General features: G+C 48.1%; 1 protein-coding gene across 1 annotated transcript in view; it reads left to right on the top strand.

The window, feature by feature from the left end:
• LOC120052951 (dmX-like protein 2) overlaps positions 1–26,182 on the top strand; it is an 88,735-nt gene that overhangs the window by 54,391 nt on the left and 8,162 nt on the right. The window contains exons 35-46 of the mRNA XM_039000197.1: positions 115–245; positions 2,687–2,935; positions 4,171–4,248; positions 9,805–9,995; positions 10,134–10,270; positions 10,852–10,937; positions 13,591–13,792; positions 14,190–14,307; positions 15,505–15,570; positions 21,699–21,785; positions 22,734–22,855; positions 22,940–23,084. Of these exons, the coding sequence (XP_038856125.1) occupies positions 115–245; positions 2,687–2,935; positions 4,171–4,248; positions 9,805–9,995; positions 10,134–10,270; positions 10,852–10,937; positions 13,591–13,792; positions 14,190–14,307; positions 15,505–15,570; positions 21,699–21,785; positions 22,734–22,855; positions 22,940–23,084 (1,612 nt within the window). The remainder of the gene's footprint in view (positions 1–114; positions 246–2,686; positions 2,936–4,170; positions 4,249–9,804; positions 9,996–10,133; positions 10,271–10,851; positions 10,938–13,590; positions 13,793–14,189; positions 14,308–15,504; positions 15,571–21,698; positions 21,786–22,733; positions 22,856–22,939; positions 23,085–26,182) is intronic.

The following is a 26,182-nucleotide window of genomic DNA, read 5'->3' as shown; positions in this document are numbered from 1 at the left end:
ACACACACACGTTTTGATGACCTATAGTTTGAGTTCATACTGTCATTTCCTGTTGAGATGAATTGTCATGACTGTCTGATCCTGACCTTGGCTCGTTCCCATGGTACCTTGCAGCAGCCAGGCAGAGGCCAATCAGTTTACAGGGATGGTGTACCAGGGTCTGCTGCTGAGTGAGAGGAGACGGCTACGCACCGAGAGCATCGAGGAGCACACTACACCCACCTCTGCCCCCGCGCAGTGGCCAGGTACACACCCAGCTCTGCCCCCGCGCAGTGGCCAGGTACACACCCAGCTCTGCCCCCGCGCAGTGGCCAGGTACACACACAGCTCTGCCCCCGCGCAGTGGCCAGGTACACACACAGCTCTGCCCCCGCGCAGTGGCCAGGTACACACACAGCTCTGCCCCCGCGCAGTGGCCAGGTACACACACACCTCTGCCCCCGCGCAGTGGCCAGGTACACACACACCTCTGCCCCCGCGCAGTGGCCAGGTACACACCCAGCTCTGCCCCCGCGCAGTGGCCAGGTACACACACAGCTCTGCCCCCGCGCAGTGGCCAGGTACACACACACCTCTGCCCCCGCGCAGTGGCCAGGTACACACCCACCTCTGCCCCCGCGCAGTGGCCAGGTACACACACAGCTCTGCACCCGCGCAGTGGCCAGGTACACACCCACCTCTGCCCCCGCGCAGTGGCCAGGTACACACCCAGCTCTGCACCCGCGCAGTGGCCAGGTACACACACACCTCTGCCCCCGCGCAGTGGCCAGGTACACACACAGCTCTGCCCCCGCGCAGTGGCCAGGTACACACCCACCTCTGCCCCCGCGCAGTGGCCAGGTACACACCCACCTCTGCCCCCGCGCAGTGGCCAGGTACACACCCAGCTCTGCCCCCGCGCAGTGGCCAGGTACACACCCAGCTCTGCCCCCGCGCAGTGGCCAGGTACACACCCAGCTCTGCCCCCGCGCAGTGGCCAGGTACACACCCAGCTCTGCCCCCGCGCAGTGGCCAGGTACACACACACCTCTGCCCCCGCGCAGTGGCCAGGTACACACCCACCTCTGCCCCCGCGCAGTGGCCAGGTACACACCCACCTCTGCCCCCGCGCAGTGGCCAGGTACACACCCACCTCTGCCCCCGCGCAGTGGCCAGGTACACACCCACCTCTGCCCCCGCGCAGTGGCCAGGTACACACCCACCTCTGCCCCCGCGCAGTGGCCAGGTACACACCCACCTCTGCCCCCGCGCAGTGGCCAGGTACACACCCACCTCTGCCCCCGCGCAGTGGCCAGGTACACACCCAGCTCTGCCCCCGCGCAGTGGCCAGGTACACACACAGCTCTGCCCCCGCGCAGTGGCCAGGTACACACACAGCTCTGCACCCACGCAGTGGCCAGGTACACACACAGCTCTGCCCCCGCGCAGTGGTCAGGTACACACACAGCTCTGCCCCCGCGCAGTGGCCAGGTACACACACACCTCTGCCCCCGCGCAGTGGCCAGGTACACACACAGCTCTGCCCCCGCGCAGTGGCCAGGTACACACACAGCTCTGCACCCACGCAGTGGCCAGGTACACACACAGCTCTGCCCCCGCGCAGTGGCCAGGTACACACCCACCTCTGCCCCCGCGCAGTGGCCAGGTACACACACAGCTCTGCCCCCGCGCAGTGGCCAGGTACACACACAGCTCTGCCCCCGCGCAGTGGCCAGGTACACACACAGCTCTGCCCCCGCGCAGTGGCCAGGTACACACACAGCTCTGCCCCCGCGCAGTGGCCAGGTACACACACAGCTCTGCCCCCGCGCAGTGGCCAGGTACACACACAGCTCTGCCCCCGCGCAGTGGCCAGGTACACACACAGCTCTGCCCCCGCGCAGTGGCCAGGTACACACACACCTCTGCCCCCGCGCAGTGGCCAGGTACACACACAGCTCTGCACCCACGCAGTGGCCAGGTACACACACAGCTCTGCCAGTCACAGTAAATGAATGTCAATCTAAACATCGTCTGAGCAGACAGCTGAATGGACAACATGACTGCTATGTTTGCTGTATCTGTCAATAGGTATGGAAAGAGGGAAGGGGAGGGAGGACAGAGAGAGAGGACAAAAATAATTTAATTGAGAGAACAGACAGAGAGAGAGGACTGATAGAGAGAGAGAGAGAGAGAGATACAGAGAAGACAGACAGAGAGAGACACAGAGATGACTGACAGAAGCAGAGAGAGAGAGATGACTAACAGCGAGAGAGAAACAGATGGTACTCAGTAATAGCAGCTCTGTAGCCTGTGGGGAATATAACAGAAGGAGACGCGGGGATGGATGGATGTGTCACGCCATCTCTCCACTGTTAATATGTAGCGGGAATCTTATTACAGCACAAGTCTGTGGTTCTGTGATACATAACTATCTAATAATATAATTAGATCAGTCTAATGCTGTTCTGTGATACATAACTATCTAATAATATCATTAGATCAGTCTAATGTGGTTCTGTGATACATAACTATCTAATAATATCATTAGATCAGTCTAATGTGGTTCTGTGATACATAACTATCTAATAATATCATTATTATTATCATTCAAACCTTCATTTTACTAATCAGTAGTGTGTTCTGTATAAATGTAATTACATTAAATGAATTATATGAATCTGTCTGTCTTCCCCCCCCCCTCTAGGTGTGTCCTCTCTGATTGCTCTGCTCCAGTCAGCTCAGGGCGAGGATCAGCCCAAGCTCAATGTGTTGCTGTGTGAGGCTGTGGTGGCAGTTTACCTGTCCCTGCTCATCCATGGGCTGGGCATGCACGCTGGCAACGAGCTGTTCCGCCTCGCTGCTCACCCCCTCAGCAACAAGATGTGGGCGGCCGTGTTTGGGGGTGGGGCTAAAATCATCATCAAACCCAAACGGAACGCCGAGATCACTCCAGGTAAATTAGTAGACCCCTCGGCTTGTAACCCCTGACCTCCTCTCTACCTCCTCTCTACCTCCTCTCTACCTCCTCTCTCTACCTCTCTCTACCTCCTCTCTGCCTCCTCTCTACCTCTCTACCTACCTCCTCTCTACCTCTCTCTGCCTCTCTCCTCATCTACCTCTCTCCTCCTCTCTCTTTCTCTCTACCTCCTCTCTACCTCCTCTCTGCCTCCTCTCTGCCTCCTCTCTGCCTCTCTCTACCTACCTCCTCTCTACCTCTCTCTACCTCTCCTCATCTACCTCTCTCCTCCTCTCTCTTTCTCTCTACCTCTCCTCCTCTCTATCTCTCTCCTTCTCTACCTCTCTCCTCCTCTACCTCTCTCTTTCTCTCTATCTCTACCCCTCTCTACCTATCCTCCTCTCTACCTCTCTCTTTCTCTCTACCTCTCTCTTTCTCTCTATCTCTACCTCTCATCCTCTCTCTCTCTTTCTCTCAACCTCTCTCCTCTATACCCCTCTTTCTCTCAACCTCTCTCCTCTACCCATTCGTTTATCCTTTGTGTTCTGTCCTCTGTTTTCTGTCTCCCCTCATCTCTCTCCTCTCTGTCCCCTGTTGTAACATTCTATTTAACCTTTAACCTTTACCTCTCTCATTCTCTTCCCTACTCCCCCCCTCTCCCTTGTTTCACCCCCCTTTTTTACTCATGCCTGAGCCTGTGAAATCAGACGCAAGCCCCTCCCTCCCATGACTAGCCAGACATACATAACTCCTCCCCTCTCCCCTGTGTCAGTTGATATTGAGGCAGGTAGGCCTGAGCAGGGTCCTCCCCACAGCCCCAGTGTCACCCAGCCCCTGCACACTGATTCAGGGGACACAGCAGCACCTAGCTGTGAGTAACAGCGCTCCAGTGGGTTTGCAGTGCTGGGTGCAGTGATAAACTACAGTGCTGGTTTTGTGCTGCTGTATTGCAGTTCAGTAAATGCCGCTAATGTGGTTTTCCCACTCTGTGTGTTCCTCAGAAAGTTAGCTAGTCTTTTCTGCAGGGATACTATTCATTGGAAGTTCATGGTTCTCTGAACGGACAGAAATAGATCTCTGTCTGTCTCTGTTATTGTGTGCTGTGGTTTCATCTCATTGTATCGTGCATCTGAACCTGAGTGTGTGTGTTTGTGCAGGTGTGTTTGTGCAGGTGTGTGTGCATTTTTTCCATCTCATCTCATTGTGTCATCTCTATCTGTCTGTCACCATAGCAGCAGCAGGTAAAGCTAGAACGGACTCGTCATCGTCAGTGACCTCCGAACCTGACTCATGGACTAAGGCTAAACCAGGTACTCACTGTGTTTCAGGTCTGGGTTAACTAACAGTGCATTTCCACATAACCCGATCATTCGGATATCCATGCTTGCTTTGTCCTCATGTGGGTGCTAGCAAGCAGGCTAGGTATCAACAGCCAATCCCGTAGGGGGTGGAAGCTTGAGTGAACTTCGATTGGGCAATAGCGTTGGTATATCGCGGAGTATTTGCATAAATTTCAGCTTTCTTCAACTTTGTTCCCGCCGTATTCATGCTCGCATCGCCAAACCGTCCCCCCTCCCACTTCACTTCCCTCCATTGAAAATGAATGGGTCACCGTTGTTTCATCGCCCCCATCGTGTTATGTGGAAATGCACTGTAAGGTTTAACCAGGTACACTAACTGGGCTATAGGTCTGCCTTCACTAAGGGTAAACCAGGTACACTAACTGTGCTATAGGTCTGCCTTCACTAAGGGTAAACCAGGTACACTAACTGTGCTATAGGTCTGCCTTCACTAAGGGTAAACCAGGTACACTAACTGTGCTATAGGTCTGCCTTCACTAAGGGTAAACCAGGTACACTCACTGTGCTATAGGTCTGCCTTCACAAAGGGTAAACCAGGAACACTAACTGGGCTATAGGTCTGCCTTCACTAAGGGTAAACCAGGTACACTCACTGTGCTATAGGTCTGCCTTCACTAAGGGTAAACCAGGTACACTAACTGTGCTATAGGTCTGCCTTCACTAAGGGTAAACCAGGTACACTAACTGGGCTATAGGTCTGCCTTTACTAAGGGTAAACCAGGAACACTAACTGGGCTATAGGTCTGCCTTCACTAAGGGTAAACCAGGTACACTCACTGTGCTATAGGTCTGCCTTCACTAAGGGTAAACCAGGAACACTAACTGGGCTATAGGTCTGCCTTCACTAAGGGTAAACCAGGTACACTAACTGGGCTATAGGTCTGCCTTCACTAAGGGTAAACCAGGTACACTAACTGTGCTATAGGTCTGCCTTCACTAAGGGTAAACCAGGTACACTAACTGGGCTATAGGTCTGCCTTCACTAAGGGTAAACCAGGTACACTAACTGGGCTATAGGTCTGCCTTCACTAAGGGTAAACCAGGTACACTCACTGTGCTATAGGTCTGCCTTTACTAAGGGTAAACCAGGTACACTAACTGGGCTATAGGTCTGCCTTCACTAAGGGTAAACCAGGTACACTCACTGTGCTATAGGTCTGCCTTCACTAAGGGTAAACCAGGTACACTAACTGGGCTATAGGTCTGCCTTTACTAAGGGTAAACCAGGAACACTAACTGGGCTATAGGTCTGCCTTCACTAAGGGTAAACCAGGTACACTCACTGTGCTATAGGTCTGCCTTCACTAAGGGTAAACCAGGAACACTAACTGGGCTATAGGTCTGCCTTCACTAAGGGTAAACCAGGTACACTAACTGGGCTATAGGTCTGCCTTCACTAAGGGTAAACCAGGTACACTAACTGTGCTATAGGTCTGCCTTCACTAAGGGTAAACCAGGTACACTAACTGGGCTATAGGTCTGCCTTCACTAAGGGTAAACCAGGTACACTAACTGGGCTATAGGTCTGCCTTCACTAAGGGTAAACCAGGTACACTCACTGTGCTATAGGTCTGCCTTCACTAAGGGTAAACCAGGTACACTCACTGGGCTATAGGTCTGCCTTCACTAAGGGTAAACCAGGTACACTCACTGGGCTATAGGTCTGCCTTCACTAAGGGTAAACCAGGTACACTAACTGGGCTATAGGTCTGCCTTCACTAAGGGTAAACCAGGTACACTAACTGTGCTATAGGTCTGCCTTCACTAAGGGTAAACCAGGTACACTCACTGGGCTATAGGTCTGCCTTCACTAAGGGTAAACCAGGTACACTCACTGTGCTATAGGTCTGCCTTCACTAAGGGTAAACCAGGTACACTCACTGGGCTATAGGTCTGCCTTCACTAAGGGTAAACCAGGTACACTAACTGGGCTATAGGTCTGCCTTCACTAAGGGTAAACCAGGTACACTAACTGGGCTATAGGTCTGCCTTCACTAAGGGTAAACCAGGTACACTAACTGGGCTATAGGTCTGCCTTCACTAAGGGTAAACCAGGTACACTAACTGGGCTATAGGTCTGCCTTCACTAAGGGTAAACCAGGTACACTAACTGGGCTATAGGTCTGCCTTCACTAAGGGTAAACCAGGTACACTAACTGGGCTATAGGTCTGCCTTCACTAAGGGTAAACCAGGTACACTAACTGGGCTATAGGTCTGCCTTCACTAAGGGTAAACCAGGTACACTAACTGGGCTATAGGTCTGCCTTCACTAAGGGTAAACCAGGTACACTAACTGGGCTATAGGTCTGCCTTCACTAAGGGTAAACCAGGTACACTAACTGGGCTATAGGTCTGCCTTCACTAAGGGTAAACCAGGAACACTAACTGGGCTATAGGTCTGCCTTCACTAAGGGTAAACCAGGTACACTAACTGGGCTATAGGTCTGCCTTCACTAAGGGTAAACCAGGTACACTAACTGGGCTATAGGTCTGCCTTCACTAAGGGTAAACCAGGTACACTAACTGGGCTATAGGTCTGCCTTCACTAAGGGTAAACCAGGAACACGGGGCGGCAGGGTAGCCTAGTGGTTAGAGCGTTGGACTAGTAACCGAAAGGTTGCAAGTTCAAATCCCCGAGCTGACAAGGTACAAATCTGTTGTTCTGCCCATGAACAGGCAGTTACCCCACTGTTCCTAGGCCGTCATTGAAAATAAGAATTTGTTCTTAAACTGACTTGCCTAGTTAAATAAAGGTAAAATATATATATATTTTTTTTAAACACTAACTGGGCTGTATAGTAATGTCTGGAACGGAATGAATGGTTTCCATGTGTTTGATTCTATTCCATTATTTCCATTCCAGCCATTATTATGAGCCGTCCTCCCCTCACCAGCCTCCACTGCCTGGGTGATCTAGTGGGGATCAGTAGTATCCGTGATGGTGTACTGTAGTAACCGTGTTGTTCCTCCATTATTATGAGCCATCCTCCCCTCACCAGCCTCCACTGCCTGGGTGATCTAGTGGGGATCAGTAGTATCCGTGATGGTGTACTGTAGTAACCGTGTTGTTCCTCCATTATTATGAGCCATCCTCCCCTCACCAGCCTCCACTGCCTGGGTGATCTAGTGGGAATCAGTAGTATCCGTGATGGTGTACTGTAGTAACCGTGTTGTTCCTCCATTATTATGAGCCATCCTCCCCTCACCAGCCTCCACTGCCTGGGTGATCTAGTGGGAATCAGTAGTATCCGTGATGGTGTACTGTAGTAACCGTGTTGTTCCTCCATTATTATGAGCCATCCTCCCCTCACCAGCCTCCACTGCCTGGGTGATCTAGTGGGAATCAGTAGTATCCGTGATGGTGTACTGTAGTAACCGTGTTGTTCCTCCATTATTATGAGCCATCCTCCCCTCACCAGCCTCCACTGCCTGGGTGATCTAGTGGGAATCAGTAGTATCCGTGATGGTGTACTGTAGTAACCGTGTTGTTCCTCCATTAGTATGTTAGTTACTAGCATGTGATTGTGGTATTGATGAAAGAAACACAACTGTAATTCAACATATTTATTATTACTTATTAGATGTGATGGTAGACAAACTAGTTCTTCTGAATACTGTTTTGGAAACAACCTTTAGTGATCAGACATTATTAGCAGATTGTGTCAAATAAATCGATATGCTTTTGTGTTCACATTTAGACTTGATAACTTTTCTTTGAAGTCAAGTGTTCTTTCAGGATGTGGGTGAAAGGGGGAGAAGTGGGGAGAGGAAAAGAGGCTGGAAGAGGATGTGGAGAGGAGAGAACAGCGGAAAGGAGAGGAGAGGAGGAAAAGAGACTGGTGGGGGAAGATGTGGAGAGGAGAGAACAGCGGAAAGGAGAGGAGGAAAAGAGACTGGTGGGGGAGGATGTGGAGAGGAGAGAACAGCGGAAAGGAGAGGGGGAAAAGAGACTGGTGGGGGAGGATGTGGAGAGGAGAGAACAGCGGAAAGGAGAGGAGAGGAGAGGAGGAAAAGAGGCTGGTGGGGGAGGATGTGGAGAGGAGAGAACAGCGGAAAGGAGAGGAGAGGAGGAAAAGAGGCTGGTGGGGGAGGATGTGGAGAGGAGAGAACAGCGGAAAGGAGAGGAGAGGAGGAAAAGAGGCTGGTGGGGGAGGATGTGGAGAGGAGAGAACAGCGGAAAGGAGAGGAGGGGAGGAAAAGAGGCTGGAAGAGGATGTGGAGAGGAGAGAACAGGAAAGGAGAGGAGGGGAGGAAAAGAGGCTGGAAGAGGATGTGGAGAGGAGAGAACAGGAAAGGAGAGGAGAGGAGGAAAAGAGGCTGGAAGAGGATGTGGAGAGGAGAGAACAGCGGAAAGGAGAGGAGGGGAGAGAAGGTGTGAGGAGAAGAGTTGAGAGAAGAATGCTTTATTTCAAAATACCAAGTAGTCGATAAGAATCAGCTCTGTAAAAAGTACTGTTACCTTGTCTGCCCCACACACACACACACACACACACACACACACACACACACACACACACACACACACACACACACACACACACACACACACACACACACACACACACACACACACACACACACCCCCCCCCCCCTCTGGAGAGCTGAGATATAAGGGTCCTTGGTCTCTCTCTGTTTTATACCAGGTCACAAGCCATGCAGATTACACTCAAGGACTCAGAAGCCTTTCAACCAGCAGACAGACGTTGATTAGAATATTATTTGAAACCTCTGGCCATATAACCATTCATAACCATTCTCCTTGTCTTGTCTCATCATGATATAGTATTATGAGTTATTGTGATCACCTTGACTGTATTGTCTCGTAGTCTGACGTGTGTGTGTGTGTGTTGTACGTGTGTGTGTTGTCTGTGTCTTGTGTACGTCTTACGCTGTTGTCTTCGTTTGTCTCTCGTCTCAGTGGTTCCAGAGATAGTCACCCAGGATAACGGTCCAGGTTTGTGTAAAAACGCGTGTGTCCTGTGTGTCGTGTCCGCTCTCCTCTCTGTGTTTCTGTGTCTCCATGTCTTGAGCCCAGAGTTGACCATAACCATGTGACCTGACCAGGAAGACGCTGGGCCCTAACACTAACACAGATGCTGTGCAGGGTTGACCATAACCATGTGACCTGACCAGGAAGACGCTGGGCCCTGACACTAACACAGATGCTGTGCAGGGTTGACCATAACCATGTGACCTGACCAGGAAGACGCTGGGCCCTGACACTAACACAGATGCTGTGCAGGGTTGCTGGAGTCAATAATCAGTTCAATCAATTCAGTTTGTTTCCTGAATTGAAATGGAATTGAGCCTAAACCCTGGTGCTGTGCCTTCCTCCTGTACCCCCAAACCTCTCCTGAGCTCTACTAGGTGATGAAGACGATGATGAGTGATCAACTCCTCTTCATCTCTTACAAGTCAGCAGTCATGTAAAAATGTTTCTATAATAAAAAACATATGTATTAACAATCTCTCTCCCACACCCACCATCCCCTTGCCTTGCCTAGCCGTGCCAGCCCCTCCCCTGGCAGAGGATGTGGACAGACTCAGACGAAGGTTTAATATGAGGATGCTGGTTCCTGGTCGTCCAGTAAAGGAGGTCCCTGCCACCCCCCCTCCCGTCCCTGCAGAGAGACCCGCCTACAGGGAGAAGTTCATTCCTCCAGAGCTCAGCATGTGGGACTACTTTGTGGCCAAAGTAAGGCGTGATGCTGCTCCGCACAACATCACTGTATACATACGCTCACTGACAAACCATTTGTTGGTACATACAGTCATTAAAACATCAAAATAGACACAAACAAATAAGCTCTCCTCTCTCTCCTCCTCCCCCCAGCCCTTCCTGCCCCTGTCAGACAGTGGAGCTCTGTACGACTCAGATGAGAGCGGAGAGGAGGATGACGACGACGATGATGATGATGCCTTCCTCTCTGACACACAGATGACTGAACACTCTGACCCCAACTCATACAGGTGTGTCATTGTTGTGCCTTTTCCCATTTGACATCTAAGTAGAGTTCAGCTCTGGACAGCCCTTTGTGTTGGGCCGTGGTACACTGATTGTTCAGAGTATTTTCTACTAAGATTCAACACCCTGCCATGTTACCTGTAATGTCATGGTATGCTCTCTCTCTCTCCTCTCTCTCCCCTCTCTCACTTCTATCTCCTCTCTCTCTCTCCCTCCTCTCTCTCCTCTCTCTCTCTCCTCTCTCTCCCCTCTCTCCTCTCTCTCCTCTCTCTCCCCTCTCTCCTCTCTCTCCCCTCTCTCCTCTCTCTCTCCTCTCTCTCCCCTCTCTCCCCTCTCTCCTCTCTCTCCCCTCTCTCCTCTCTCTCCCCTCTCTCCCCTCTCTCCTCTCTCTCCCCTCTCTCCTCTCGCTTCTCTCTCCTCTCTCGCTTCTCTCCTCTCTCTCCTCTCTCCTTCTCTCCTCTCTCTCCTCTCTCGCTTCTCTCCTCTCTCTCTCCCCGCTCTCGCTTCTCTCATCTCTCTCTCCCTCCTCTCTCTCCTCTCTCTCCCTCCTCTCTCTCCTCTCTCCTCTCTCTGTCTCTGTGTGTAGTTGGTCTCTGATCCGTCTGGTCATGGTGAAACTGGCTCTACATAACGTCAAGACCTTCCTCCCTCTCACTGGACTGGACTTCACAGGTACACACACACCCACACACTAGGGTTGAATGGCAGGAAACCGTTTACCGGGATTTACTGCCCAAAACCACCCCATTTCCCGGGATAAATAACTGCGAGAAACCGGTAAATGATAATAAATTATTTATATGAACAGCAAGGAGTGAAATGGAAATGTTAAATTATATGTGATGTCTAAATCTGTCTTCTCTACGGCCTCTGCATAATGAATCATCAACACTCAGGGTGGGGACAGACAGCCCGTCTCAGGGTGGGGACAGACGGCCCGTCTCAGGGTGGGGACAGACGGCCCGTCTCAGGGTGGGGACAGACGGCCCGTCTCAGGGTGGGGACAGACGGCCCGTCTCAGGGTGGGGACAGACGGCCCGTCTCAGGGCGGGGACAGACGGCCCGTCTCAGGGCGGGGACAGACGGCCCGTCTCAGGGCGGGGACAGACGGCCCGTCTCAGGGCGGGGACAGACGGCCCGTCTCAGGGTGGGGACAGAGAGCCCGTCTCAGGGTGGGGACAGAGAGCCCGTCTCAGGGTGGGGACAGAGAGCCCGTCTCAGGGTGGGGACAGAGAGCCCGTCAGGGTGGAGCACAGTTCATAATGCATGTAGACTTATCATCTCATGGTAACTTGTTTTCTTGTGACAGGAAGGCCTGTATTTTCTGCAGCATAGTCTATATTACAGTAATATAAAACCAAGTGTTGTCTAATATACACAACTCCATCTGGCTTTCAGGGGTCACCTTATTTCTTAATTGTAAAGATATATATTTTTTATTGTAGCTGCAGAGTTTTAAAACAGTCTGTCACTCGAATATCATTGCTTTAAATCAGTGCATGCGTGACCGAGCACTCAGTCTTTCTCTCTCTCCATCAACTCCATTCAAATTGCATCCAAAATAGATCATCCTGTTCTAGATTGATATATAGCCCTGTATATAGATGTCCTAGCCTACCTCTTTCAGGTAATACATTCAATGCGGTATTAGTCTTATATTTAGCTAATGAATGATGGGTTATGCATAATAAGCTTGTAATTTATAGCCTCTCGTCTCTTGCTCAATACTCACACACCTGTGCTCCGCTGGCCTCTCCTTAAATAACGCTCCTCAGCTCTTGGAGTCCCATGCAGGAAAAGCTACACTAGATAGTTTGCTGGACATTATTATATTTTAGCATTTCTTATACCAATAGACTGTTAGAAGAGGGACGCTAACTCTTGTTTGCTGAATGTTAAATACAGCAGCCAATAGAACTCACAGGTAGTTTGAAAGAAGAGTGAACTCATGATGGCGGTGGGTTATAGCAGTTATTTATTCAGACCCATAACCATTCAATCTTCCTGAAGAGAAATGAAAGCCTCCTGCATCTAATTCTGGTCCTATATTATTCAATGATGTCTTTAGAATGATGAAGATAAGGACAACAAAACGTATTTCATTTAACTGTTGAAAGAGAGGAAGGATTGAAGCAACAATCGAGGAAGAGGAGGTAGGCTAATAACATTAGAGGAAATATTATGAAAGGTCAGCCGACTAATTATACAAATATGCCCTATTCAATTTCAGAATTAAAATCTAATTTGCTAGCCTGTACTTGTAACTTTGTAGGCTGCATGTGCTGCACTAGAATCACATGATGTCTCCCTGCTTTATCATTTCTATCCTAATTCCAGTCCATATAATACAGTATAATACAGTACAGTAATACAGTTCACACTCAAAAATATTAGCCTACTGGAGCTAGTTTCATTTATTTAGCCAAGAGAGCATATAACTAGCTACATCTATGGGCTTTTATGTTTTTCTGTCGTGTGTAATGTGCAGTAGACTATATCATATATGTATTGGATAAGGGGACCATCATTTGGGCTTTTTTGGGCTTGGGCTCAATAAATGTATTTTATGTAGGGCTCAGTAAATGTCTTTTATGTAGGGCTCAGTAAATGTCTTTTATGTAGGGCTCAGTAAATGTCTTTAATGTAGGGCTCAGTAAATGTCTTTAATGTAGGGCTCAGTAAATGTCTTTAATGTAGGGCTCAGTAAATGTCTTTAATGTAGGGCTCAGTAAATGTCTTTAATGTAGGGCTCAGTAAATGTCTTTAATGTAGGGCTCAGTAAATGTCTTTAATGTTGGGCTCAGTAAATGTCTTTAATGTTGGGCTCAGTAAATGTCTTTAATGTTGGGCTCAGTAAATGTCTTTAATGTTGGGCTCAGTAAATGTATTTAATGTAGGGCTCAGTAAATGTCTTTAATGTAGGGCTCAGTAAATGTCTTTAATGTAGGGCTCGTCAGGCTCAGGTAGCATCAGAGTTTAATTTTGGATCAAAGCTCTAATCACATCCAGACAGGCCTATTTCTATACTTTATAATGCTTTTGAATGACACTTCCAGTTTTGGCGGGATATTCCGGGTATCCCGGGAGAAAAGTGAATTATTCTGTGGATGGAACAATTGTAATATACCGGGAAAATATTCATCACACTCACTCACTCACTCACTCACTCACTCACTCACTCACTCACTCACTCACTCACTCACTCACTCACTCACTCACTCTCTCACTCTTTCTCTCACTCTTTCTCTCACTCTCTCACTCACTCTAGAGCGGCGCAACCAAAACAGTTTTTCTTTCTGTTATCGTCCTCTCCTCCCTCCATCAGACCTGCCGGTGACGTCTCCTCTGGGGAATGCTGTGCTGAAGACACTAGAGAACTGGGAGACCATACTCCAGGAGAGGATGAACAAGTTTGATGGTCCTCCTCCCAACTACATCAACACCTACCCCACTGACCTCAGCACAGGAGGGGGGCCCGCCATACTGAGACACAAGGCCATGCTGGAGCCTGACAACACACCTTTCAAGTGGGTATTATTCACACACACAGATACATAGACTACACAGATACATAGACTACACAGATACATAGACTACACAGATACATAGACTACACAGATACATAGACTACACAGATACATAGACTACACAGATACATAGACTATACAGATACATAGACTACACACACACAGAACATAGACTACACACACATGCAGAACATAGACTACACACACACACACACAGAACATAGACTACACACACACACACAGAACATAGACTACACACACACACACACACACACACACACACACACACACAGAACATAGACTACACACACACACACACACACACACACACAGAACATAGACTACACACACACACACATGTTCTCACATGTTTCTGTGTGTGTGTCTCGTGTTCCAGGAATAAGAACCACATTTCGTTTCCTGCGAGGCGTCTCTGGCACTACCTGGTGAAACAGGAAGTTCTTCAGGAGACTCTGATTCGCTATATCTTCACTAAGAAGAGGAAGCAGAGCGAGGTAACGAGCTAAACTGGACCCCTGGTACAATCTGTGTCTGTCTGTCCCTCCACTTCCCCTACAGCATGTCTGGTCTCATACATCAGGCGTCCTTCATTTACCTGGTTATTACTTACACATTAAACAAGTCAAATTGTCATTATATGTTTCAAGGTGGATTCAGAAAGGTGTCATTATAGCACCTAACTTGTTAATGATTAATTAAGTGTATTCAGAAAGGTGTCATTATATCACCTAACGTGTTAATGAGTACATAGCAGGTAACTAGTGAGAAACAGGTTTTACATAGTGTTACCTCCTCCAGTACAGCCTCTCCTACAACATGCACCATGTCAGACAGATCATCTGTCTGGATGTGTCCTTAGAATCATCTTCACAACAATAGTTCTTCAAACCCCAAATTGTATTGATTTATATTTTATATATCCTGTATTTTGAGTAAGGTCCATAATTTATTTTGTACATTATGGCCCAGTTAATTTAACTTCTGAAGAGTAGTGTATATCACACACACACACACACACACACACACACACACACACACACACACACACACACACACACACACACACACACACACACACACACACACACACACTTCTGTTGTTATTATTATGGTTTTGACGGCCTTGTATTGTGTAATCAAGAACAGAGAATTCTGTGATGTCTGCACACCATCACTACTACTATCATCACCTCTATTATTAGTATTATTATTATTAAACTGTTCATTATCATGTCTGCAGACATCCACTAACACAGACAGACATCTTATATGGAGCATCTCCTTTCTAAACTAAATTCTAACCACATACATAGATCCTGCTTTGTTGAGATTTGAGTAGAAAGGTAAAGATGTGATTCCAAACTGGAGAGGAACCTTATAGCTGACTTCCAGGAACTAGACTCTTTAAGGTGTGTTTATTTAGACTTTGGTGTTGAGACCGTGCCCCACCCTCCCCTCCACCCACTGTCATTGCATTGAGAGAGACGTCTCCTGTCTCCCCAGCACTCCACTCTGTTACCATGTGATAGGACATTGTTTGGGTTGGGAGAAGCCTTTGCCTCATCCACGTATTGACACACTGACTGTGTGTGTGGCTGCGTGTATCTACCATCCAGACAACCCTTTCATTTTTGTTTTCTTCATTTTCTGTTTTGTTTGTTTTGTGCATGTGTGTGTTGTGTGTTGTGTAGTGTGTTGAAGGCTATATGGATCTCCTCAGCCCAAACTGTGTATCTGGAGCTCTCAGGTCCAACAAGGTAGTATCAAGGTGTCTGTCTGTACAGTATGAACTGGTACCTGCTCAGGGCTGTGAAAGTCTCCTAATCACCGCTTGGCATGCTTCACCTCACCATTACTACTCACTAACCCAACACTACCAGGGTTTTCCAGAGCTACACCTCACCATTACTACTCACTAACCCAACACTACTAGGGTTTTCCAGAGCTACACCTCACCATTACTACTCACTAACCCAACACTACTAGGGTTTTCCAGAGCTATACATCACCATTACTACTCACTAACCCAACACTACCAGGGTTTTCCAGAGCTTCACCTCACCATTACTACTCACTAACCCAACACTACCAGGGGTTTCCAGAGCTACACCTCACCATTACTACTCACTAACCCAACACTACCAGGGTTTTCCAGAGCTACACCTCACCATTACTACTCACTAACCCAACACTACCAGGGTTTTCCAGAAATCATGTTTCACCTCACCATTACTACTCACTAACCCAACACTACCAGGGTTTTCCAGAGCTTCACCTCACCATTACTACTCACTAACCCAACACTACTAGGGTTTTCCAGAAATCATGTTTCACCTCACCATTACTACTCACTAACCCAACACTACCAGGGTTTTCCAGAGCTTCACCTCACCATTACTACTCACTAACCCAACACTACCAGGTTTTTCCAGAGCTTCACCTCACCATTACTACTCACTAACCCAACACTACTAGGGTTTTCCAGAAATCATGTTTCACCTCACCATTACTACTCACTAACCCAACACTACCAGGGTTTTCCAGAGCTTCACCTCACCATTACTACTCACTAACCCAACACTACCAGGGTTTTCCAGAGCTACACCTCACCATTACTACTCACTAACCCAACACTACTAGGGTTTTCCAGAGCTATACATCACCATTACTACTCACTAACCCAACACTACCAGGGTTTTCCAGAGCTTCACCTCACCATTACTACTCACTAACCCAACACTACCAGGGGTTTCCAGAGCTACACCTCACCATTACTACTCACTAACCCAACACTACCAGGGTTTTCCAGAAATCATGTTTCACCTCACCATTACTACTCACTAACCCAACACTACCAGGGTTTTCCAGAGCTTCACCTCACCATTACTACTCACTAACCCAACACTACTAGGGTTTTCCAGAAATCATGTTTCACCTCACCATTACTACTCACTAACCCAACACTACCAGGGTTTTCCAGAGCTTCACCTCACCATTACTACTCACTAACCCAACACTACCAGGGTTTTCCAGAGCTTCACCTCACCATTACTACTCACTAACCCAACACTACTAGGGTTTTCCAGAAATCATGTTTCACCTCACCATTACTACTCACTAACCCAACACTACCAGGGTTTTCCAGAGCTTCACCTCACCATTACTACTCACTAACCCAACACTACCAGGGTTTTCCAGAGCTACACCTCACCATTACTACTCACTAACCCAACACTACCAGGGTTTTCCAGAGCTATACATCACCATTACTACTCACTAACCCAACACTACCAGGGTTTTCCAGAGCTACACCTCACCATTACTACTCACTAACCCAACACTACCAGGGTTTTCCAGAGCTTCACCTCACCATTACTACTCACTAACCCAACACTACCAGGGTTTTCCAGAGCTTCACCTCACCATTACTACTCACTAACCCAACACTACCAGGGTTTTCCAGAGCTACACCTCACCATTACTACTCACTAACCCAACACTACTAGGGTTTTCCAGAAATCATGTTTCACCTCACCATTACTACTCACTAACCCAACACTACCAGGGTTTTCCAGAGCTTCACCTCACCATTACTACTCACTAACCCAACACTACTAGGGTTTTCCAGAGCTATACATCACCATTACTACTCACTAACCCAACACTACCAGGGTTTTCCAGAGCTTCACCTCACCATTACTACTCACTAACCCAACACTACCAGGGGTTTCCAGAGCTACACCTCACCATTACTACTCACTAACCCAACACTACCAGGGTTTTCCAGAAATCATGTTTCACCTCACCATTACTACTCACTAACCCAACACTACCAGGGTTTTCCAGAGCTTCACCTCACCATTACTACTCACTAACCCAACACTACTAGGGTTTTCCAGAAATCATGTTTCACCTCACCATTACTACTCACTAACCCAACACTACCAGGGTTTTCCAGAGCTTCACCTCACCATTACTACTCACTAACCCAACACTACCAGGTTTTTCCAGAGCTTCACCTCACCATTACTACTCACTAACCCAACACTACTAGGGTTTTCCAGAAATCATGTTTCACCTCACCATTACTACTCACTAACCCAACACTACCAGGGTTTTCCAGAGCTTCACCTCACCATTACTACTCACTAACCCAACACTACCAGGGTTTTCCAGAGCTACACCTTACCATTACTACTCACTAACCCAACACTACCAGGGTTTTCCAGAGCTATACATCACCATTACTACTCACTAACCCAACACTACCAGGGTTTTCCAGAGCTACACCTCACCATTACTACTCACTAACCCAACACTACCAGGGTTTTCCAGAGCTTCACCTCACCATTACTACTCACTAACCCAACACTACCAGGGTTTTCCAGAGCTTCACCTCACCATTACTACTCACTAACCCAACACTACCAGGGTTTTCCAGAGCTACACCTCACCATTACTACTCACTAACCCAACACTACTAGGGTTTTCCAGAGCTTCACCTCACCATTACTACTCACTAACCCAACACTACCAGGGTTTTCCAGAGCTTCACCTCACCATTACTACTCACTAACCCAACACTACTAGGGTTTTCCAGAAATCATGTTTCACCTCACCATTACTACTCACTAACCCAACACTACCAGGGTTTTCCAGAGCTACACCTCACCATTACTACTCACTAACCCAACACTACTAGGGTTTTCCAGAGCTTCACCTCACCATTACTACTCACTAACCCAACACTACTAGGGTTTTCCAGAGCTACACCTCACCATTACTACTCACTAACCCAACACTACCAGGGTTTTCCAGAGCTTCACCTCACCATTACTACTCACTAACCCAACACTACCAGGGTTTTCCAGAGCTTCACCTCACCATTACTACTCACTAACCCAACACTACCAGGGTTTTCCAGAGCTACACCTCACCATTACTACTCACTAACCCAACACTACTAGGGTTTTCCAGAGCTTCACCTCACCATTACTACTCACTAACCCAACACTACCAGGGTTTTCCAGAGCTTCACCTCACCATTACTACTCACTAACCCAACACTACTAGGGTTTTCCAGAAATCATGTTTCACCTCACCATTACTACTCACTAACCCAACACTACCAGGGTTTTCCAGAGCTACACCTCACCATTACTACTCACTAACCCAACACTACTAGGGTTTTCCAGAGCTTCACCTCACCATTACTACTCACTAACCCAACACTACTAGGGTTTTCCAGAGCTACGCCTCACCATTACTACTCACTAACCCAACACGACTAGGGTTTTCCAGAAACCATGTTTGTAAGATTCCTGGAATCAGGAAGGAAGAAGAATCCGTAATCCTTAGACCAGGATTTCTGAAAAACGTAAGAATTTGGGGGAAAGTTAGCAGAATTTTGCAACCTTACCTACTACCTAACCTCACTGTCACTAACCCACTCATCACATCACCCCACTGTCTGTCACTAACCCACTACCTCATCACATCACTGTCACTAACCCACTACCTCATCACATCACCTCACTGTCACTAACCCACTACCTCATCACCTCACCCCACTGACACGGTCTGTCACTAACCCATTACCTCATCACATCACTGTCACTAACCCACTACCTCATCACATCACTGTCACTAACCCACTACCTCATCACTGTCACTAACCCACTACCTCATCACAACACCTCACTGTCACTAACCCACTACCTCATCACATCACCTCACTGTCACTAACCCACTACCTCATCACATCACCTCACTGTCACTAACCCACTACCTCATCACATCACCTCACTGTCACTAACCCACTACCTCATCACATCACCTCACTGTCACTAACCCACTACCTCATCACATCACCTCACTGTCACTAACCCACTACCTCATCACCTCACCACACTGACACTGTCTCTACCCCCACTAACACACTGACACGGTCTGTCTCTACCCCCACTAACACACTGACACGGTCTGTCTCTACCCCCACTAACACACTGACACGGTCTGTCTCTACCCCCACTAACACACGGTCTGTCTCTACCCCCACTAACACACTGACACGGTCTGTCTCTACCCCCGCTAACACACTGACACGGTCTGTCTCTACCCCCACTAACACGGTCTGTCTCTACCCCCACTAACACACTGACACGGTCTGTCTCTACCCCCACTAACACACTGATACGGTCTGTCTCTACCCCCACTAACACACTGACACGGTCTGTCTCTACCCCCGCTAACACACTGACACGGTCTGTCTCTACCCCCGCTAACACGGTCTGTCTCTACCCCCACTGACACGGTCTGTCTCTACCCCCACTAACACGGTCTGTCTCTACCCCCACTAACACGGTCTGTCTCTACCCCCACTAACACGGTCTGTCTCTACCCCCACTAACACACTGACACGGTCTGTCTCCACCCCCACTAACACACTGATACGGTCTGTCTCCACCCCCACTAACACACTGACACGGTCTGTCTCCACCCCCACTAACGCACGGACACGGTCTGTCTCTACCCCGACTAACACACTGATACGGTCTTTCTCTACCCCCACTAACACACTAACACGGTCTGTCTCTACCCCCACTAACACACGGTCTGTCCCCACCCCCACTAACACACTAACACGGTCTGTCTCTACCCCCACTAACACACGGTCTGTCTCTACCCCCACTAACACACTGACACGGTCTGTCTCTACCCCCACTAACACACTGACACGGTCTGTCTCTACCCCCACTAACACACTGACACGGTCTGTCTCTACCCCCACTAACACACGGTCTGTCTCTACCCCCACTAACACACGGTCTGTCTCTACCCCCACTAACACACGGTCTGTCTCTACCCCCACTAACACACTGACACGTCTGTCTCTACCCCCACTAACACACGGTCTGTCTCTACCCCCACTAACACACTGACACGTCTGTCTCTACCCCCACTAACACACTGACACGTCTGTCTCTACCCCCACTAACACACGGTCTGTCTCTACCCCCACTAACACACGGTCTGTCTCTACCCCCACTAACACACGGTCTGTCTCTACCCCCACTAACACACGGTCTGTCTCTGTCTGGTCATTCCTTCTATAGCTGGGCCTAAAGTCTGTCATTCTTCTGCTGCTGGACCCATTCATCTCTTCCTCAATACTATCATCCCCCTCTGTAATAATGACTTATTCCAGCTCCTCTTCCAGCTCTGACAGAGAGGTGTCACGTGGACCTAACCTGCATGTTCTCACTGAGTGCTCACTGTGTCATTGCTGCGTGTGGCTGTGTGTCAGTGTAGGGGTGTTGTGATGGCGTGTGGCTGTGTGTCAGTGTATGGGTGTTGTGATGGCGTGTGGCTGTGTGTCAGTGTATGGGTGTTGTGATGGCGTGTGGCTGTGTGTCAGTGTAGGGGTGTTGTGATAGCGTGTGGCTGTGTGTCAGTGTATGGGTGTTGTGATGGCGTGTGGCTGTGTGTCAGTGTAGGGGTGTTGTGATAGCGTGTGGCTGTGTGTCAGTGTATGGGTGTTGTGATGGCGTGTGGCTGTGTGTCAGTGTATGGGTGTTGTGATGGCGTGTGGCTGTGTGTCAGTGTATGGGTGTTGTGATGGCGTGTGGCTGTGTGTCAGTGTAGGGGTGTTGTGATGGCGTGTGGCTGTGTGTCAGTGTATGGGTGTTGTGATGGCGTGTGGCTGTGTGTCAGTGTATGGGTGTTGTGATGGCGTGTGGCTGTGTGTCAGTGTATGGGTGTTGTGATGGCGTGTGGCTGTGTGTGTATGTAACAGGTGTGTATGCTAAGATATTGTGTGTCTGTGTACAGTATGTATGTACCAGGTGTACTAAATGATGGCGGGTGCTGTGATAATGTGTTCCAGGTGGAGGGAGACTTAGGCTACCCAGGAAGGAATGCTAAGATCATCCACAAGGAGTCTGACATCATCATGGCTTTCGCCATCAACAGGGTGAGAGACATCTGCAGTGCACAAAGACACACACACACAAAGCTTTCCCATTGTATGTAGTTTGACATTCAGGTGCCATGTTCGTCAGGTTTTAGACTTCGACACCATAGAGATAAATGAGTAGAGTGGATTCCATTAGACTGGCCAATAAGGCCACCAGTTAACATATAACAGTCTAAGCCCTGTCTAATTTTATACTTTTTTTACATTGATTTAATCCCTTATTTTTGTCACTAAACAATCTCCATATATACTTCTATAAATGATTTTAAACTGGTACCGGGGGACTTTCAGACTGGACTTGTGAGACCTGTGGACATCCTAGAGCAGAACATACCATATATACGTGTTCCTGAGAGTCTCACCTTTACACAGATCAGTGTTTAGCCCAAACTGTTGGGACCCTACAGACAGAAGTTGGCAGATCGGCAGTATCGGCTTCAGACCAGTCCCAAGACGCTTGTGGGGGTCGTAGAGCAAAACGGAGAGCACCATCGTGTTCCGGAGAGTCTCCTCCGTAAAGAGATTTTTAGGCCAAACCGTTCCGTCGCTCCAGACGATTTTGTGAGAATACCGATTTTCGGATGTCTCATGGTCTGACAAATACTGCTCTAACTCTGTCACCTTTCACCCCAAATGCAGAAGTGTTACATAGGTGGATGCGGTGGATTGAGACACATCCAATGCAAAAAAAATGATATCTCTAACTTAAACTGATGGATTTGTGTATTATGCTAAATAGATTTCCACATGGGCGTGGACATCGGCCTTAGGGGGGTTAACACACAGTACACCACATCTAAATGTTTCTGTTGGAATGTCTCTTCTACTCATTCAGATGATGTGGTATACATTTACTGGCCTTTCTTCAATCCCTCCCTCGTCCCCTCCTCCCTCTTCTCTCCCTCCCTCGTCCCCTCCTCCTTCTTCTCTCCCTCCCCCCTCCAGGCTAACACCAATGAGATAGTGCTGGCGTCCACTCACGACGTGCAGGAGGTTGATGTGTCCACTCTGTTAGCTGCTCAGCCCTACACCTGGATAGGAGAGGACTTTGACAAGGAGTCACACAGGTCAGTACACTATGTTACACACACACACATACACACACACATATACACACACACACATTGTGTTGGACTTCTTTCTCTCCTCAGTTCTGATGACGTGGACTACCGTTCTTCCCACACTAACGTTGCCCAGGCCTCCTCTACCCCGTCCCACTTCAACCCCAAAGACATGGCAGCCTCTGCATCCATGCCCTGGCTGGGGAGTGGGCAGACCAGCATGGGGGCTAGTGTGGTACGACACACAAACATCCTCCACTCACTCACTCACACACACTCACTCACTCACACACACACACTCACTCACTCACTCACTCACTCACTCACTCACTCACTCACTCACTCACTCACTCACTCACTCACTCACACAAAACATCCTCCACTCACTCACACATACACATATGCATAGTATACACACACACACACACACACACACACACATACAGTATGTGTTTATATATATATATATACACTACTGTTCAAAAGTTTGGGGCCACTTAAACATTTCCTTGTTTTTGAAAGAAAAGCCAATTTTTTGTCCATTAAAATAACATAAAATGGATCAGAAATACAGTGTAGACATTGTTAATGTTGTAAATGACTATTGTAGCTGGAAACGGCTGATTTTTTATGGAATATCTACATAGGCGTACAGAGGCCCATTATCAGCAACCATCACTCCTGTGTTCCAATGGCACGTTGTGTTAGCTAATCCAAATTTATCATTTTAAAATACTAATCGATCATTAGAAAACCATTTTGCAATTATGTAAGCACAGCTGAAAACTGTTGTTCTGATTAAAGAAGCAATAAAACTGGCCTTCTTTAGACTAGTTGAGTATGTGGAGCATCGGCATGTGTGGGTTTGATTACAGGCTAAAAATGTCCAGAAACAAAGGACTTTCTTCTGAAACTCGTCAGTATATTCTTGTTCTGAGAAATTAAGGCTATTCCATGGGAGAAATTCGTACATCAGCTGATATCTCAAAGTGCTGTACAGAAACCCAGCCTAAAACCCCAAACAGCAAGCAATGCAGGTGTAGAAGCACGGTGGCTAGGAAAAACTCCCTAGAAAGGCCAAAACCTAGGAAGAAACCTAGAGAGGAACCAGGCTATGAGGGGTGGCCATTCCTCTTCTGGCTGTGCCGGGTGGAGATTATAATAGAACATGGCCAAGATGTTCAAATGTTTATAAATGACCAGCATGGTTAAATAATAATAATCACAGTAGTTGTCGAGGGTGCAGCAAGTCAGCACCTCAGGAGTAAATGTCAGTTGGCTTTTCATAGCTGATCATTAAGAGTATCTCTACCGCTCCTGCGGTCTCTAGAGAGTTGAAAACAGCAGGTCTGGGACAGGTAGCACGTCCGGTGAACAGGTCAGGGTTCCATAGCCGCAGGCAGAACAGTTGAAACTGGAGCAGCAGCACGGCCAGGTGGACTGGGGACAGCAAGGAGTCATCATGTCAGGTCGTCCTGAGGCATGGTCCTAGGGCTCAGGTCCTCCGAGAGAGAGAAAGAAAGAGAGAATTAGAGAGAGCATACTTAAATTCACACAGGACACCAGATAAGACAGGAGAAGTACTCCAGATATAACAGACTGACCCTAGCCCCCCGACACATAAACTACTGCAGCATAAATACTGGAGGCTGAGACAGGAGGGGTCAGGAGACACTGTGGCCCCATCCGATGATGCCCCCGGACAGGGCCAAACAGGCAGGATATAACCCCACCCACTTTGCCAAGGCACAGCCCCCACACCACTAGAGGGATATCTTCAACCACCAACTTACCATCCTGAGACAAGGCCGAGTATACCCCACAAAGATCTCCGCCACGGCACAACCCAAGGGGGGGCGCCAATCCAGACAGGAAGATCACGTCAGTGACTCAACCCACTCAAGTGACGCACCCCTCCTAGGGACGGCATGAAAGAGCACCAGTAAGCCAGTGACTCAGCCCCTGTAATGGCGTTAGAGGCAGAGAATCCCAGTGGAGAGAGGGGAACCGGCCAGGCAGAGACAGCAAGGGCGGTTCGTTGCTCCAGAGCCTTTCCGTTCACCTTCACACTCCTGGGCCAGACTACACTCAATCATATGACCCACTGAAGAGATGAGTCTTCAGTAAAGACTTAAAGGTTGAGACCAAGTCTGTGTCTCTCACATGGGTAGGCAGACCATTCCATAAAAATGAAGCTCTATAGGAGAAACTGAACTGAACTGAAGTTCATTTAGTGCTTTATCCGGGTAGCCGGAAAGTAGAGCATTGCAGTAGTCTAACCTAGAAGTAACAAAAGCATGGATGAATTTTTCTGCATCATTTTTGGACAGAAAATTTCAGATTTTTGCAATGTTACCTAGATGGAAAAAAGCTGTCCTTGAAACAGTCTTGATATGTTCGTCAAAAGAGAGATCAGGGTCCAGAGTAATGCCGAGGTCCTTCACAGTTTTATTTGAGACGACTTTACAACCATCAAGATTAATTGTCAGATTCAACAGAAGATCTCTTTGTTTCTTAGGACCTAGAACAAGCATCTCTGTTTTGTCCGAGTTTAAAAGTAGAAAGTTTTCAGCCATCCACTTCCTTATGTCTGAAATACATGTTTCATTGAAATGTACAGCTGTGTGTCATCCGCATAGCAGTGAAAGTTAACATTATGTTTTCGAATGACATCCCCAAGAGGTAAAATATATAGTGAAAACAATAGTGGTCCTAAAACGGAACCTTGAGGAACACCGACATGTACAGTTGATTTGTCAGAGGACAAACCATTCACAGAGACAAACTGATATCTTTCCGACAGATAAGATCTAAACCAGGCCAGAACTTGCCCGTGTAGACCAATTTGGGTTTCCAATCTCTCCAAAAGAATGTGGTGATCGATGGTATCAAAGGCAGCACTAATGTTCCACATACTCAACTAGTCTAAAGGAGGCCAGTTTTATTGCTTCTTTAATTAGAACAACAGTTTTCAGCTATGCTAACATAATTGCAAAATGGTTTTCTAATGATCAATTAGCCTTTTAAAATGATAAACTTGGATTGGCTAACACAACATGCCATTGGAACACAGGAGTGATGGTTGCTGATAATGGGCCTCTGTACGCCTATGTAGATATTCAAAAACAAGGACATTTCTAAGTGACCCCAAACTTTTGACATTTCAGTTGAAAGGTACAGTATCTCCTTTCATACTTTCCATTTACTTTGAACTTGTCAGTGCAGTGTAGTCCAGTGAGAGAGGTAGTAGTCTGGCCTGTAGAGGGACACAGTACTCAGGAGTGAAATCTCCGTCCCAGCCTGTCTGGCTCACAGCTCACCACTCTAAACTCA

This window comes from Salvelinus namaycush, chromosome 1, assembly GCF_016432855.1.
Source record: "Salvelinus namaycush isolate Seneca chromosome 1, SaNama_1.0, whole genome shotgun sequence".
In the NCBI taxonomy this organism is placed as follows: Eukaryota; Metazoa; Chordata; class Actinopteri; order Salmoniformes; family Salmonidae; genus Salvelinus; species Salvelinus namaycush.
This window is presented reverse-complemented; position numbering and strand designations above follow the sequence as displayed.